Source organism: Hippopotamus amphibius, chromosome 13 (genome assembly GCF_030028045.1).
Source record: "Hippopotamus amphibius kiboko isolate mHipAmp2 chromosome 13, mHipAmp2.hap2, whole genome shotgun sequence".
In the NCBI taxonomy this organism is placed as follows: Eukaryota; Metazoa; Chordata; class Mammalia; order Artiodactyla; family Hippopotamidae; genus Hippopotamus; species Hippopotamus amphibius.
Window position 1 is genome coordinate 81,544,179 of NC_080198.1, and position 17,413 is coordinate 81,561,591.

The 17,413-nt window shown below is 36.5% G+C and overlaps 1 protein-coding gene across 8 annotated transcripts in view; it reads left to right on the forward strand.

Annotated features, from left to right (window-relative positions):
* Positions 1-17,413, forward strand: part of CAMK2D (calcium/calmodulin dependent protein kinase II delta) — a 284,123-nt gene that overhangs the window by 208,057 nt on the left and 58,653 nt on the right. For all 8 annotated transcript variants that reach the window (XM_057705222.1, XM_057705215.1, XM_057705216.1 and 5 more), the window contains exons 7-8: positions 10,386-10,488; positions 16,681-16,764. In XM_057705222.1, the coding sequence (XP_057561205.1) occupies positions 10,386-10,488; positions 16,681-16,764 (187 nt within the window). The remainder of the gene's footprint in view (positions 1-10,385; positions 10,489-16,680; positions 16,765-17,413) is intronic.

Below are 17,413 nucleotides of genomic sequence, written 5' to 3' on the forward strand. Positions count from 1 at the left end.
ACAGGCTAAATATACATCATAGCAAAAAGGGAAGGACAGTATTGAGAACACAACCTGTTACGTTTCCAAGGAGTAAACCACCAGAGGCGGTTTGGGGGCAGGCTTTCCTGAGATGTCCAGCATTTGCCTGGAGATAAACTTGGCCAGTGATGTATGTCCGCCTGTAGATTTAAACACCACTTCTGTTCTGAGACCATGGGTTGCTGTAGCAGAACAACTGGTTACACAGTGCTCCATTTGAGTCTGATGAACCCTCAGGCAAGAGATAATAATTGCCAGCTAAATTAAAGCATGCGAAGTTAATGATTTATCAAAAATTCATTATGTATCCTAATTTAACCTTAATGGTGCCTTGACTGCTAATGTGACAGCTTTGGAATGATACTAGAAAAATGGGAGAGAAGAGGGAAACAGCTTTTTTGTGTGGGGGGTGAAGGTGGAGCACAAAAGCTATAAAAGTTGTAGCTGTGTTCAAGTTAATTTCCTGTGAGGATTTATAACCAGGAAATGAGCTCCTGAATTAAATGTTTGTAAGATGGATTTTTCTAGAACAAGTGGACCCACATTTTGGCTCACATCTGGCAAGATCCTGATTGTTCTGAGGTAGTAGTCACTCTACTTGAGCATTACATTACTGAAGATGTTTAAATACAACCCCAGTTGTCTGCTAGTTTTGCACCTTAACCCAGTCTCTCTGAGGGTGTACAGACAGTGAGTGTAAGCTTGGAACTAACACACGCCCCCTGGTGTTTGCATGCAGTCATTGCATTCAGCAGATCCTGGAGGCTGTGCTACACTGCCATCAGATGGGCGTAGTCCATCGGGACCTGAAGGTGAGTAATGCCCTTGGAGAAGACAAACCACCACACCATTCCTAATGACTGTTCAGCTGCAGTTATGCCTGTAAAGGCAAAAATATGAGCAATAAAGTTGCGTGGACTCATTCTGACACATTACGAAGACACTTCCCCTCACCACAATCGTCTCTTCTCTAATGCACACTTGAGACTTATGTAAATCCCATTTCATCCAGAGAGAAACCATTTCCTAACATTAACAATAAATAGGTTATATTTCTTTCGTCGTAAGAATGGATACAACATTTAATGTGACTTCAAGTAAGACTGATGACTCTTCTTCTTTCTAAACTTGTTCTCTGGACATAACAGTATGCTTGTTGATCAAACATGTGATTTTATAGTCATACTGTATATATCTAATATTATGTAAATGGTTATCAGAAATATAAAGTGAATAGAAATGAATGTATTAGGTAGATTTTTGGCCCAAGTGATTGGTGCTAAAGAATCCTGTTCTGAATGCTCGAGTCTCTTTCCCTTAACATTAGTCCCAGGAATTCTGAGGACACTGAGGCTTGCTGGATTTTTATTTATAGTCCTAGGGGCCAAGATATTATTGCCTTTTATAACAGATGGAAAAAGGGTAAAACAAATTTAATTATCAAATAGTATACATGTAACATATGTATACATGCTCATACTTTTAAGACTTGACTCAGCTTCTGATAACCATTGAGGATGAGAATTGTTTCGATCATTTAGAAAATAAATATTTCAGAGAAGACTATCCTTTTATTAATTTTCTGACCTCTAAACATTCTAGTTTTACTTATGGAATTTCAGAGAAATGGTGAGGGCCTAGAAACTTATGGAGGGAAATTCCTGGGTGGATGAAATAGCACATATGAGTGCTATATAGTTGTGATTTTTCATTTGAAAACTCAGCCTTTTCCAGGCTTTAGTATGACGGTGGCAAAGGATAATTTAGAATGTCTTGAACTGTAATGTGTTCAGTGGCAAGACCTAAGCTGGTTTCTCTAGACTTTTCTAGTTATAGTAAATTGTAAATCTGTAGTTTCCATTCATTTAGTATGTTCTAGAAGACTATATCTCTAACAATCCACAGGGAGTTACTTGAAAATGTGATTTGTAAGCAAAACATTGCTTTAGTTTTCTAGAATCTTCCTTTGACTTTAGTTTGAGACTGAGAGCTTTGCATGTCTAAAGGAAAAATAGGTTAATGGCTTGTTCTTTTGGAGAACCAAGATAGGATGGTGTCCATCTGCTAACACCAAATTTACCTGCCAGGATAAAGGAAAAATAATATGTTCCTTTGAAAATCCATATATTTGGCAGTCACCTCAAAAATTCCTTACTAGTTGTGTAAAGACAGGGCCCCTTTTTGTTGCTTTTTAGAACTCATAGTCTACCTTTCCTTTTTAAGTGAATATATTTAGACATACACATTATTTGTGCTATTTACTGTATTTAATAAATTTATCATTTGAAACATTTTACTACATTTATGTAATTATAGTATACTCTTAAAGCCAAGGGTGAAAAATGTGAATTCTGTTCCATGAATTTTAAAGTACATTTTGTGAGGTCATGATATTGCACTTCTGTAAGTGTCCAAACTCAGCTGAGCTCTTCAAAGACTGAAACTTTAATCACAGATGGCAGTGAGCCTAGGATGTGGGCTGGGAAGAAAAATATATTTTCTGACATATGAGCTGAAGTCACTAATTAAAAACTCAGGCAGGTGATTTCCAGAGAGGCTACTACTAAAAGAAATAGCTTGCTGCATCACCCATCAGATTTGTTTCAAGCGAGAAAAGTGCTTTGCTTTCCATTCTTACTCTGATTTTAGAAGAGGGTAGAGATGAACTTTTGATAGAACTTGTTATGATTTCTGTAATTGTCTTAGTTTCTGTCAAATTGCTGATGTGTAAACTTCAGTTGAGTCTAGTTCTCATGCTTGTTTCAATAGGCAATGACGTGAACATGCTAAGAGAGGCCCACATGTGTGTGAGAGGCAACTGATGCACAGCTAAAGTGTGCTCAGTCGCTGGCCTTGATTTATGTCTGTTATACCCACCATTCATAGTCTGATAAATATATGACTTGTAATAGTATATTTACCAATATATTAAAATGAAAAAGATCAACTACTGAAACTTATTATCAAGCTTTAATCAAAATGTTGCCCTTACGGTTATTGGGCCATGTATTTTTGTTTCCATATCATAATTCATATGTTAATTCACATACAGCACAGGCGCACAGTTTAATTTGTCCATATCAGTGAGATAAACACACAGGAAGTATCACCATTATCACAGACACCTGTGAGCATAGGCATACTGTCCAGTTTGTGTATAAACCCCAACTAGGATAATCGCCATTTAACGTATTGTGTTCCTTTACAGTACCTAATGTGGGACCTTATACCAAGTTAATACTTACAGCATAGTCCTTCAATTTAGACATGAATAAAGTTCAGCCAAAACCACGTCTATAATATAAAAGACAACGTTGAATTAAATAGATCATTGTGTATGTTAATTAATGTTGACTAAAATAGAGGATAAACGTATCCTCTTTGATACAGTGATGGCATAAAGATCTCTGTTTGAATACTTGAATAATTGCCACGTTTGGGGACTTATTAGACAGTAAAATCTACCAGATGGAAACTTACCAGGACCTGGAAACAAGGCTAAGGCACCGCAGGCAGTTTGAGGATGCCCCAGAAATAACAACAGGAGAGAGCTCAGGGTGGTGGAAAGTTGGCGTAACAGAGGCATGTCAGTCAGCACCAGGCAGTATCCAGTGGACACAGGACCACAGCCTTTGTCTGAGGTGCATTCGGTGTTAGGCCGATTGATGCAGATCCAAGCAGTATTAGGGAGAGCTAGCAGTGGTAACATAATTATAGGACTGTAGTTCAGGGACATGACTTTAGTCTTTGAGGACGTTTGGATCAAGGCAGAACCTTAATAATAAACATGGCCATAGCTGCCACTTACCACGCAGTTACTGTGTACCCTGTTCTGTATCATCATGTGACTCTTCAGAACAATTTCATGAGGAAGGCACTGTGATTGTCCCCATGTTGCCTGAGGGGAGGTTTAGCAACCATGAGTAAAAGAACTTATTCAAGGTCACTCAGCTAGTAAGATAGGATTTGTGCCCAAGTAGTTGGGTTCCAGGGTCTGCAAGCTTAATCACTACTTCTCAGTTCAGTTAGATAACTGAATTGAAAACCCTTAGAGAGATCAAAGAATAGTTCAAAACGATGATGGGAAATTAATTTTGCCAGCAACATGAATAATTATTTGGGAAAATGGGTGTAAATTTAGTGAATGAAGAGATTAAAATAATCCCCACCTATAGATTTTCATAGCTATACAAAATTTGTATCTATTAGGAATAAGAGAAGAAGGTATATTTAAAATATAATGTAGAGTAGGAGGGCAACATAATTTGACAACAGATTGGTGTAAAAAGTAAAAATGTCCTAGTTAGAAAATCAGTATCATGGCATTTTCAGCAGCCTTTGGAAAATGAGACATGGAGAAGAACGAAGTGGATTTGCCACATTTAATTTAGGCCACATCAAGATAATCAGTTCGGAGTACTTAAAAATAGATTGTTTATGAAGAGTGGATTACTATAACGTGGTGTTGCGGTGTTGCGTATTTGTGAACTGCTGATTAAAAATTCAGATATCAAAAGAGAAGAAAAACATTAATCAAACGTTTCTTGAGCACCTACTAAGGCCCTGTCTGAGCTGTGGGCATATATTACAGAGCAAAACAAAAACAGACCTTGTATGTATGCAACATACAAGCTGGTGAATTATAGATCACTTAAATACATGTGAAAAATGTGTCTGTGCTGTTCCTCCTAGGAAGAAGGAAGTGCATCAGACAAGCACTGCATCCAAAAATATATTAGGTCAAAAAGAGGCTGCAGTAACAAGTGACAGCTCTCGATGTCACAGGAAATAACAAGTCAGATGTGTTGTCTCATTTAAGAGCCTGCAGAATACAATTGCTCTGAATCAGTTGACAGAAGGAAGGAAGTCAGAGGAGACAGTTATATAGCTGTGCTTTTTCAAGTAACCATATTTCACACAAGGAGTAAAATTTCTTCAGTTCAGAGTATATCAGAAATGGTTACTAAACTACTTCATGAACAGCTATCTGGATTGGAGGCTTCATAAATACAACTAAATCTTTTAGCAACAAATCAGCACCAGTGAATTGCCTCAGTGGAAAATACTGTCTTTCTTAAAGCCTACCTCCTGAAGAACAATGTTATTTAATAAAAAATCATTAGATGGGTAGATGGATATGAGACTGATAGGAAGGTAGATAGATGGATAGTGAATAGATATAGATATTTTAATGAAGATAGTAATTCTGGAGATTTGGGGGGGATTTATAAGACTTTCATAGAAATTTCAATAAAATTGAATGTATGACCAGAAAAGAAATTCATTTTCTGGGGATGTGTCAAGCATTCGGTAAATCCTTGTCATCATGGGTAGTAGATATATCAAATAGTGAATTCTACATTGTGCATAATTATAAAATCACAATTATTCCACTTTTCTCAGAACCATCCTTTTAAAAAAAGGTTTAAAGAACACATCCCTTGTGCATAATGTATGTCTAGCTATATTAGAAACAAACTATATATGTGACAAATTCCATAATTCATTTAGTCATTCTAGTATTTCTTTATGGAGTACTTCGTGTATGTCAGGCTGTGGAGAAACAGTAGCTAACTGGGGAAGTCCCACTGTGGTTACACGCTGGTTCTTTCAGTCTACTTGATAGTGTGTGCTGATAATGAAGGGGCAAATCAAGAAACAGAAATGGAATACTGAGTGATTCTTACGAACTTGCTCATATACCAACGGTGATAGAAATGGTACTTCCTCATCACAAACTTACAGTGCATGCATCAGCTAGGAATTCCCCATGCTAAGTACATAAATTCAGGCATCCACGCCATGTGAAAAGAAAAGCAAAAGTCACTTTGTACTATGTGCACAGAAGGACCTCCACTATGTGCATGAGTGGGCCTGATATTCAGGCTTTTCAATTCATGCAGAATTTCATTTAATTGATTTCTAGGAGCTTTGTTCACACCTTCTTTGGCAAAGGAGAAGTGACTGAAAACACACCAAATCACTGACTGATTAACTTCATGTTGAAATATTGAGAAAGAAATTTAAAAAGACAATTTCACTTCTTAAAAGCTAATATCCAAGGGAATGTAAGAATCAAATAATATAGAATAATAAAACTAATAATTTGCTGTTTTATAATATTCATAAAAAAATGTTTTACTTTTTTAAAAAAGTAAAACACACATTTCACTACTCTTACAAACTTCGAATGTTTGAGTTTCATTGGTTAGTTATCACGCATGTGCACAGATAAATCTGTGATGTGACTAATGTTGAAGATGTTAATATGACTAATGTTAAAGATGGTCATCACCTTTGCTGCATCAGTTCCTTAATAAAGATCGTGCTAATTTAGAAGTCCTCGTGATGTGTTGATGAGATTTTTGAGAAGCACGATTAAGAGTATGTCTTTTTCGTAGGTTTCCCCTTGTTTTATTTGAAGATGGGTAGTAAATATTTTTGAGTACTTTAAATTCTTCTAAAAATATCTGCTGAATAGACTACCTTTTGAAAATGAATGATCTTTGTACCATCAGAGGAGCTTCCTCAGTGTCATGTCTTTAAAAGGAAGGGATTGGGAAATCTGGCCTCAAGTCCTTGCTTCAACTTTTTGAACCTCCCTACCTCGTTTAGAAACTGAGGGGTTTGAAGTATTTTATCTCCCAAGTCTCTTCCAGCTCTGAAAGTGATTCCAGCAACTTGCCTTGGTACTTTGAGATACTTGAACAGTTTCAAGAAAATCCTAAATCACGATGAAAGAAGTTGCTATCGTATCCATATGGAAGTACAGAACAAAACTTGCAAGCAGTTGTTGCTCATTACAGCTGATATGCTATAAATGGTTGTTGACACTAAGACCAGATGTCGTGGAAAATCCTGCATCATTAGGAAGCAATGGGGTGGGGAAGGAACCTGTGTGCGAGAATGTCAATAGAATCTATTTAAAAACCAGCCTAAACAGTGATGCATTATAGGAATTTAGAAATAATCTCAATGTGTAAATATTCACATAATAGATTGCACTTAATCTAGAAATACAGACATTTCTCAAGTCATGAGCATTCGTTACAGATATTCAATCTTCCACACATTGAAATAGTCAGCTGCGCTGGAGTGTAATAGCTAATCACTAACACATATACTGTTCCTTACAGAGGACGAGCCCCTGTGATAAAATCCAATGGGGTTTTATAATTTTATATATACTGTTACAAGATAAAATATGTATTTGTAGTGTTCATTTGAGAGATGAAGAATTAGTTAATTAGCTTCAAGAGTCTGAGTTGCCCAAATCCACATAGTTAATAACTGTCTGGACCAGGTCTTCACCCTCTTTCTACATCATCATGTGGCTCATTTCTCTCATGGTGCTGTGCCCCCACATTCAACCACAGTTGTGTTGGAAGACCTGAGTTTCTGATCTCACCTTTCTCATTTGTTTTAGAAAACCAAAATAGTAGAATATTAGCAGTTAAGAGTATAACGGTGATCCTTTCTAAAGAAGTAGTCACTGATTAGGTGAGAGATTCTACTATTTCAGCTTTTGTGGACTAAAACCACAAATTATCTTAATTTCTGTAGACATTCATAATCTGAACTAACCTACTTGCCAATAAACTTTTGTAGAGCAATATGTTTTTAAGTTGGAGGCTACATGAATGGTAGTAATTAAAGAAAATCAGAGTAACTGTGTGGTGTCCTGGTGTAAATGCTGCTTAAGAAATTCTTGGTGATTAAGCCTTCCATATCCTTGCAGAACATGATAGCAAGATGATTCAAACAAGTGTATTCCAAAGAGTTGTATATAAATCAAATGTGTGTGATATTTTTAATGTTTCTTTGAAGCTGGCCATTAGAAGCAATCTTGTGATAAAATATTTTGTAAAGCATATACTCCTTTAGGAATGAAGTCAGTAATCATCCTAATTTTTCAGTTTGCATTCCATAATTCTATATTTTAGGTTTGCCTAAAAGATATGCTGACACATGAAGCCATTTCAGTGCTATCTACTTTTAAATCCATATGGTAACCTTGAAATAGCCAAGCCTTTTCCTGTGCATAACTGCAGCTGAACAGTCTTCACAGGTATAAGGTGAAACACTGATCCAGGTGGAGTTATTATTTCCTGGATGACTCATGAGGCCCTACAGAAAGGTCTTCTAGGTCATCTCTAGGTATGAATATTTGCCCCAGTCTTTCAAGAGGCCATGCATGATAAAACTCTAAGGCGGTCCCTTCCTTCTGAATTGGCAGATACTTGGTGTTTAAGGGCATAATGTACACAGCACTGCCCAGAACTTCCTGATTTATTGGTAAGAATAAAAGCACATTAAATTGTTTATTCACTGATGACACAGGCATCTGCTCAACAAAGTTAAATACCACTTGAGATTTAAAAGATCTAAAATGAGTGTGATTTCTAAAGTGATTAGAACTCTTCCTGAATGAGTCTGTGCTTGACATATTAGGACAGATGTGTATTAGCAGAGATTTCTGACATCTCGATGCTTTTGAGTATGAAGGTTATAGAGAAATAAACTATCACTTACAGTTTAATGTGGTTTTTTCCAAGGTCTTTATTACATAAATTAATAGCTGGAAATCACTGCTTAATTAAATTAGAAGGTACATGAGTGTAGTGAGCCATAAATTTTAGTTGTGAAAATAAAATGTCAAAGATTAATGATGTAGCATGGTTAAATACTATAGTATGTTGACAGATTTAACAAGAGTTCCAAATAATTTTGAATGTTAGATTTTACTTAAAGTTATTTTAGTATGAAGATCTTTCATGTACTTGAGACCTCTTCATCCCAACATCGAAATTGAATTATCGTGTATTTAGTGTTGAGGTAAAAACCCTATCAGCCCTAAAAAAATTACAAAGTTTTCCTTACAATTACCAATTGTCATAACAGTGATGAATCTGATGGCAGTGAGCAGCAATAGCCCGAAGAAGTCTGGTACTTGATTAAAACTTACTTGCCTACACTCTAGTTCTTGTAGACTTAACCTAATTTCTTCTGAGTTCTGGTTATGAGTCTTTGCTAATTTGCATGGCTGGCTTAATTAATAACTTAAATATTGGTTTAGGCTGTGTTTACCCAAGGTCAAAACAACCAACAGAACTGACTAATTCAGTAAGGGAAAAAAGTAGCTAATTTCATGAAAAAAAAATTGAAATTAGTTCTTTGTCAACATAGAAACAAGACCAATTTGACTGAATTTTTAGATTTTTCAGACAGTTGTTTTGGCACTTGTAGAGTCCATTGTTTCCCAACTTTTTTCAGTCTGAGACACACCTCTAAATTTGCTGGATCTTATCCCAAGGTAAGAAGATGTTGAACCAGTCTCCAAAATATGAAAACCAATCCAGACATACGTTCTTCCAGATACCTAAGGATGATAGATTTACTGACCATTATTTCCTCCTTTTCCTGACCATCTTTTCCCTTCATTTCTTAAAACTCACAAAGGTGGTCCAAGGAAATTCAGGACTTTGCCACGGTGCTTATTTTCAAAGTACCAATGTGTCTGGAAGCCTTGGTTGGGAAACAGTGGTGTAGACACAGCCTTATTCCAAGACTGAGTTATCAGTCCTTGAGTGACAGTAAATACCCAAGAAAATAAAAATGTCTTTCTTATAGTATTCTGAGATGTGAAAATAAATATATAAGTAATACTTTGAATCACACTTTGAAGACATAAATTTATGTTTTTAAAAACTGGCTTATAAAGAAAAAAAGCCAACTATAACATTTGGCAAATAGTAGTAGACTCTTTCTGCCTTTAAGAAGAATAAACAGATTCTTAAAGACAGCAATTTTAATACATAATTCAGAATAAGACTCCAAAATTTATACAGAAATTGTTTGGAAACATTGAGGAATCAAAATCACTACACTTGGGTCCAAACTCTTGAAGTCAACTAGGATTTAATTTGCACAGTTTCATTTGCCAAATGTCTGTAGATTGGTCCAACTCTTGTTATCATTTTGCCAAGTTTCCTTCTGCTGAAAATGTCTGTGCTCTGTTAGGCTTCTAAGCCAATGTCCGTGGCCTAGTCTGGACCTCAAGCAGCCCTTGGAAGCATGTGAGCAGGTCAAGACAGGTGCTCCCTTTCATTTGATCTCTCCCCAAATGTATTCTCTCTTCAGCCCAGTATCTCTCCAGTACATTTATGCATCTGTCTGAAGCCTGCACACATGATCATTTGTAATCATTTTCTAACCATATTTTCCCTGGGATTTAGGAATGACAGTCTCCGGGAGAGAGGACAGTGCATGAATTTTTTTTTTCCTAATTTTATAAAATGTTAGTTTTGAATAGTCACTTAACATAGGTTCTCACTTCAGTCTCTCTTTTTTCTTTCTAAATAAAGCCTGAGAATTTGCTTTTAGCTAGCAAATCCAAGGGAGCAGCTGTGAAACTGGCAGACTTTGGCTTAGCCATAGAAGTTCAAGGAGACCAGCAGGCATGGTTTGGTAAGTAGGGTCTCTCCCTCTCTGCTTCTTATACTTTTCTGGCTCCGGTCACATCCCACTTCCTAACCAAAATAGAACAGAAATGTTCATTCTGACAACTTGACTAATTTTAAGATAGAACCTTTATAAGTACCTAATTTTACTGACATTAAAGGGTATAAAATCTAAAAATAATTTAAGGGGAAATATAATAGAAGAGCAGTAACACATAGACTTTTTTCTTAAAGGATGGATGAAAAAATGGATTTTGTACTAAGAGTTAATAGGAGGATTGCAATATTCAAAGAGTACTCTTTTTGAGAGAAAATTGTTCACATACAGCCTCACTTGATGTTAAAAACTCCTATGTAAATAGTAGGTACTCAGGAAATACTTGTAGAATATTTTACTTATTTTGTGATTAGCAAATTTAAGTTTTAAAATATTATAAAGTATATGTAGAGAGATTTATATAGTATATGATATTATATATCCATATACCTGTGTGTGTTTCATCTCATCTTCTATTTCTCCAAAGTGCCAGTTTCCTCTCTACAATTTTGATAATTTTGAAATTTCTATATGATGAAATTTCTGTTTCCTTGCAAATAAGGAAGAGATTAACTCTAAACAAATTTAAATTATAGCATTTCTAACCAGGCTTATGGATTGTTTCGATACTTAGCTGAAATAAATTATTTCACCCATTGATTTTATGCTTCTCTTTTTGCGGTTTCCCAGTATTAACCCATATGTCATGTACTGTCCTAAAATAGAAGCTCTCCCCAAGCCTCAGTCTTACTTCTTTCCTAACTTTCAATGTATTGAGAGTAGATAAATTTTTAAAATACTCTTCACGTTGAATTGCTTTTCCTCTAAACAACCACCACAAATACAAAGAGAGTTCAAAAGGTGCTTACTTCTGTTGTTTTCTATGCAAGTGCTTCTCTGTATCCCTAACCATGCACATGTACTAAAATGTACACAGAGCTCCCAGGATTCACCATGTCTCTCTGATCTGCCCCAGCTAGTTAATGGGAGTGGCTGGTGGGGCAGCCTTGTCCGTCTCTTCTGAAGGCAGCCTAATTTAGGACCTCATTTTCTGCTGCCTGTACTGTTTCAGTAGTATCTGACCACTATCCTTGCTTGTGATACCTCTCAAGTTTAATACTGCCTTTTACATTAAGACTCTCCTTATCTACCAGGTGAATTTAATACCTCCAAATTTGGCTTTTGGTGTGTCATATTTTGACATACCAATAAGCTTGTTCCTGTTAACTGCAAACCGAAAGAAGGTAGGACCTAGAATTAGTTCTGTAAATTTGAGATTAAGAAACATCTTTTTATCCTAGGAAAGAGTATGATTGACACAGATAAAGAATATATAGTAACAGGAGTTGGGGTCCAACAGAAGTAGTGGGGCTATCACAGACATGGGCAGAGCAGATCACTGGAGATACATAAATTAATTAGGAGGTCCTGCCCCTTGAGATGCTCATACTTCCATATCAATAAGTATTTAGCATGCAGCGTGCGGGTACCTGTAACAGAAGCATGCATGAGGTGCTCTGGAGCACAAGAGAAGAATTAGGAAATTCTGCCTCTGGGGAAAGTTTCAATGATTGGGGTAAGGCTTCTGCCTTCCAGGTGGCTGAATGGGAGTTTTATTCATTGATATGCAAGGAGATAAAGGCATTCCAGACAGAGGGATCAGCAGCTGAAAAGTCTCAGAGGCATGAAGCAACGTGTTTCTATTTCAGGAATAACAATAAGTTTGTTACAGCTAAAGTATACTGAGTTGAGTGGTAGTTGATGAAGTAGGAAAGGATTTTATGTCCTTTCTGGAGGATTTGACATTTATTTTAGAAGTTTCAGGGATCTGGTGAGAAATTTTAAGTAGAGAAGGACATAATTGGGTTTATGGTAAGTAATAATTTTGGTAGCAATGTGGAGGATGGCTTTAAGGATAGCCTGAAGGCAAGGAACCAGTTACGCTAATGCAGTAGTTCGAATTGTGCATGAAGACAGCTTGAACTAAGGAGTATATGGGAGCAAGCAAGTTCCAGGTAATATGCAGAAAGGACAGGAACCCTGAACTCTAAGGGAATCTGTTTAGAAGAAATCAGAGTCCCGGAAGCTGGGTTTAAAGACAGGACTCTAGTCCTTTCTAGAGCAAAGCAGGACCCTTCTTCAGGAGATGCCAAAAGAGGGACTTAGGCTCAAGGATGTAATTGCCAAGCTGTATACAAGATGATGATTGGGTGTCGGGAGTAAGCCAGAAGCCTTATTACCAGAGCCAAGGCTCAAACTTAACAACTTGGATGATGCTTACAGGAGTATTAAAGTTGAGCTCCTCAAATCTCGCTTAGTTGGGGCTCTATATTTTTTTCCTTCTGCTAGATCAAAAGCTGTTTGAGACTGTGTGTAATGAAAAGTTTCTGCTTTTTGAATTAAAATACTTCAGCTGATACCCTAGCTCTGATTCTTACTAGCTACATGACATTGGGCAAGTCACTTTAACTCTGTGAGGTCAGTATCCTTTTTGTAGATAAAGATAATAAACACTCCTTCATGGGGCTGGTATGAGACTAAGTGAAGTAGCCCCTGGAAAATGCTTGCGCTATGAAAGCTGTTGAGGAAGTTTTCAAAACCATCTTGGAATGAAATACATGTCACAGTACGTGGCCTACACAGTGAAAGTTGTTGAGTGAATGACTAGATATCAGGTGAGTGAAAGCAGTAACATTCATATAAAAGTATACAGATTTTCAAATTCTGATAATTCATTTCTCAAAGCAAGCTGGTCCTAGAGAAGCAACGACATATGGGGAGTAAAGTTCCCATTTTTTTCTTCAGTATAGTGATATCAGTTAAGTTCTTGCTAAGGTACCTATTAGGGTAATGACTTTTAAGAGGTGCATTGTAAGTTCTAAGAAAATTCAGCATTTCAAATGTGTAGAAACACATAGTTTCTAAGCTTATGAGAATATTTGTTTCTTTTTTATTTTTATTTTTTAGCTTTTTTAAAAAGAATAGTTTATTCTACTCAAGTTCAAATGAATCCTCATGGTTACCTAAGTGAAGGCAAAGTGGATATATGATATACTACATTTCTTTCGGGGTATTGCCTGATATATTTTAGGTTTTAGAAGTAAAGGCGTGTTTTAGTATGAATGACTTGTTTTGATATTTATTCAGTATTATCTGCTATAATCTCATGTATTTGACTGATTAATTTTATCTTTTAAAATGTAAGTGTTGAGTGGGGAACCTTTTTATTTTAATAAGAAAGCAGAACTCTTTCTTCATTATATATAATGCTAGAGTTTCAGGCTTTTACATAATTTTATATTAATAAATATGAGAGGTCTATTATAAATAAGAAAAATAAAACTATCCAAGCCATTATAGAAGCTGTTGATTGTTTGATTATTTTTTTTTCTCATTTTCAAGTTCAAATGTTTGTTTTTCCCATGTTACTTCTTCTTTCTAGCCCTGATCTGTTTGAATACTAGGCCAAAAGGCTGGAAGTAGCACCCTATAGCACACTTGCTAGGAAGGCTAGAAAATTTACCGAAGAGCCTGTTTCTCCTGTGGGACTGGAAATGCTGTTTTCAATAGATTTCTGGTTTTTTTGTTGTTGTTGTTGCTGCTAGGAAAAAAGAATAATTACCATAATCTTACTTCATGGAAGAATTATTTTGCTTGGTTGCTATTACGTATCTTTTTTAAATATTAAGGGTTTTTTAAATGGCAATATGTTGCAATGGATACATTTCCAACCATAAGTAATTCTGTTTTCTCTGTTTCATCTGTTCTGATAATCCTATTGGTTTTTCAGAGTGAGAAACATATGCTATCTCTAAAGAAGGCAAGCTCTCATTAAATTTCCTGTTGGTAGCATCTATCATAATAAACTAGATTCTTAGGAGTTTAATCTGCTGCTAAAGAAGACCTAATTTATCTTACCCTCAGTATTTCTGTATTCACGAGAACACATTGTAGAGTAGGTGCACTGTTTTCATATTCACGCATTTAGATGTAGGCTTCACTAGTCTTAGGAGTGAGGACCCCACTGACTGCTCAAATGACAGTTGTGCTCTTAGCATTTTAGTCTCCAGAAGAGGTTTGTAATACTTTACATTTAAGATTATTGCTTCATTTTTACATAGTGATTTATTTCCCTATCTTTTCTACCTAGATGAAATATCATTAACATTTCCTGCTCCGGGCCAAATATTCTCAGTTATTTAAGGCATATATTAAAGTTTACCAATTCTAGACAGGAGGGTACAAACTGCATGTAAAAGGGTAGTCAAAATTCAGAGGAAGAAAGGACCACCGAGAACTATACTTAGCTGAAGAGATCTCTAACATGGAAATAATTTAGATCCACCTTCTGTTAGAGAAAAGGTAGAAAAAAAATTGAAGATCCAAGGAACAGAAAAAGCTGTCATCAAGGATGAGAATGAAAAGTTTTTTTCCAAGAGACCTTAAAGAGGTTTTTGGTTTAAGTGCTCAGAAGTAGAAAGAAATCATGTTGGGTGAATGAAGGGGAAACCAGATGGTAGAGGATTTTAAAGTGCCAGCTGGGACTTCGGTCTTTATTCTGGTCTGTCATTGGTTTCCCATTGAATTCCCTATGTGTCTCCATTTGGGAGGAGTCGGAGAGGAATAGCTGGAATGAGAGAGCAGGTATGGCAGTGAGAAGCTGGGAAGCTCTTGGAAACTATTGTGCCCCCCCCCCCCCCACCTTGAAATAGCAGACTCCGTGTCTTTCCTCCTGGTAATCCTTGAACTTCACACAGGGGAACCACCATTGTTGCTCAATAGTTCTCTCTCCCTCACGACTACTGAGCAGACGTTTCTGTCAAGTAAAGTTTGAGGCAGAGGTGGATCCACTGCGGTCCGTGTAAAGCTTAAACTCTAATACATCTTTTCTTGAAGTCCCTTCTCATTGTCTGCCCCGCCCTCCGCTAGACTGAACGAGGAAAGGAAAAGTAATGAGAATGGGTGAAAAAAGTGAAATCCAAAATCCTTTGCCTCATTTTCTAATGTAATTTTGTTCAGAGAAGTAACCATGCTGTTATATATATACATGTTTTTAAGTACAAATTTGTCATGGAGATGGGAGAAAATCTCCTTTCTTACACACTTCACATCCCAGTAAATATATAATGTGCTTCACCAGTGATTTGTAGTCAGAGGAATTCCTGATTACATATTCTTTTAAAAACAGTTTCCAGTTTTTGTGTGCTTTTAAAGAAAACTTTCAAATAGGAATAGTTATTTTTGGTATTTTTTTTTTAAGTAAATATATTTATTTGAAAACCATTAGTTTCAGAAATAAGAAATATTTTACTCTAGATTCTAGCTATAAATTGTCATTTAAATGTACCTTATTGGAGGTACTGATTTATATGATAGGAAATTTCTTTAGCCATCTAGTTTCTCATACCTCATTGCTTAAGTTAAAAGTCTAGCTGATGCTTGTTCAGTAGTGATTCATCTGAATATTCCGGAGTCTTCTCTTTAGTTGCCAGTTATAAGTACATACTGATTATTTATTAGTACTTAGTGAGCTCTTTGATATATTCTCAGCTCCTTCCTTCTCCTAGTGAGTTCTTCAGTTACTCAGCCCCATCCCCCACCCACCATAGACTACCTCACTTTCAAAAATATTTACTGAAAATTTGCTTTAATTTTGTCCCTAGGATCTATATTTTGGGTCCTTCTATTTTTTTTTTTGGTGAATACCTCTCATAATAAAGTTATGTAGGCATCGTGATAAGTATCATCTTTTCAAGGTTCTAACCCTGTCTTCAGTTTTCTCCTAATTTCTTTCCAGGTGTAGGGGAGGGTATCCTGATCCTTTTCACAGGTTCAGTTTTAACTCCCACACAAGCAAGAATCAGAACTGCTGACCAAATGGCCTGAAGTGTACACACTGACTATGCAGTACAATAGATTGACTTTCATATCTGGAAAAAAGATGTGTTTTTTCTACACATAAGCTACAAAGCAGGGAAGATTAGTGTTGATACTGCTATGGAGAGAAACTCTTCCACATTATTTTAGTGCTCTGAGAGCCTTGTTTTATCTTGACAAACAGATCAACAGATAAAGAAGCCCAAAGAAGTTTCTTCCTTAGTTTGCCATTTCCTGTTGGTTTTGTCAAGTTGGTTTTAATTCATTAACATCTGTTTTCCCTAGGTTTTGCTGGCACACCTGGATATCTTTCTCCAGAAGTTTTACGTAAAGATCCTTATGGAAAGCCAGTGGACATGTGGGCGTGTGGTAAGGAATCATTTTCATGCACATTTTGCAGTACACCAGTTTTGTTATAATCAAAAGTAGTATCTGCTGAATGTGAGGTTGATGCTCTCTAGCAATAGATTGCAGTTCTCAAACTTCAGCCTACAACACGGTCAGGTGGAGAGCCAGTTAAAAGCAGATTACTGTTTCTGATTCAGTAGGTCTGGGGCAGGAGCGTTTGCATTTTTAACAAGTTCCCAGGTGATGCTAAAGATCGTGGTCCAGGAGGCACTTTGAGATGAGGGCCATAGAGCATCCCAACAGAGGTCATGGTGTGAGATTTATGCTCCTATCCTTTCACCTTCTCAGGGCCGCCCTTAACACAAATGTCATGTCTGCACCACGAGATGCTCAGCAGGGATTAAGAGGGAAAGAGTGGATCTTGGAAAAGAATGAGATTGACTGTTCTGTGGGAACTGAGCTCTGAGTTAGGCCTTTATCAACCAGCTCTAATAAAAAAGTAGCCTGTGCAGGCTCAAAGGTATAGAATGGGGAGGATTTCCACGAATTTTTATAACAGAATTTCTGCATGTCAACATACACTTCAAATAGGTGAGAAACTGAAATAAAAGGGATACCTCTGAAACATATTCTGCTGTAGTATTGGCAGGAGCTACCCCGCTAGGTTCCT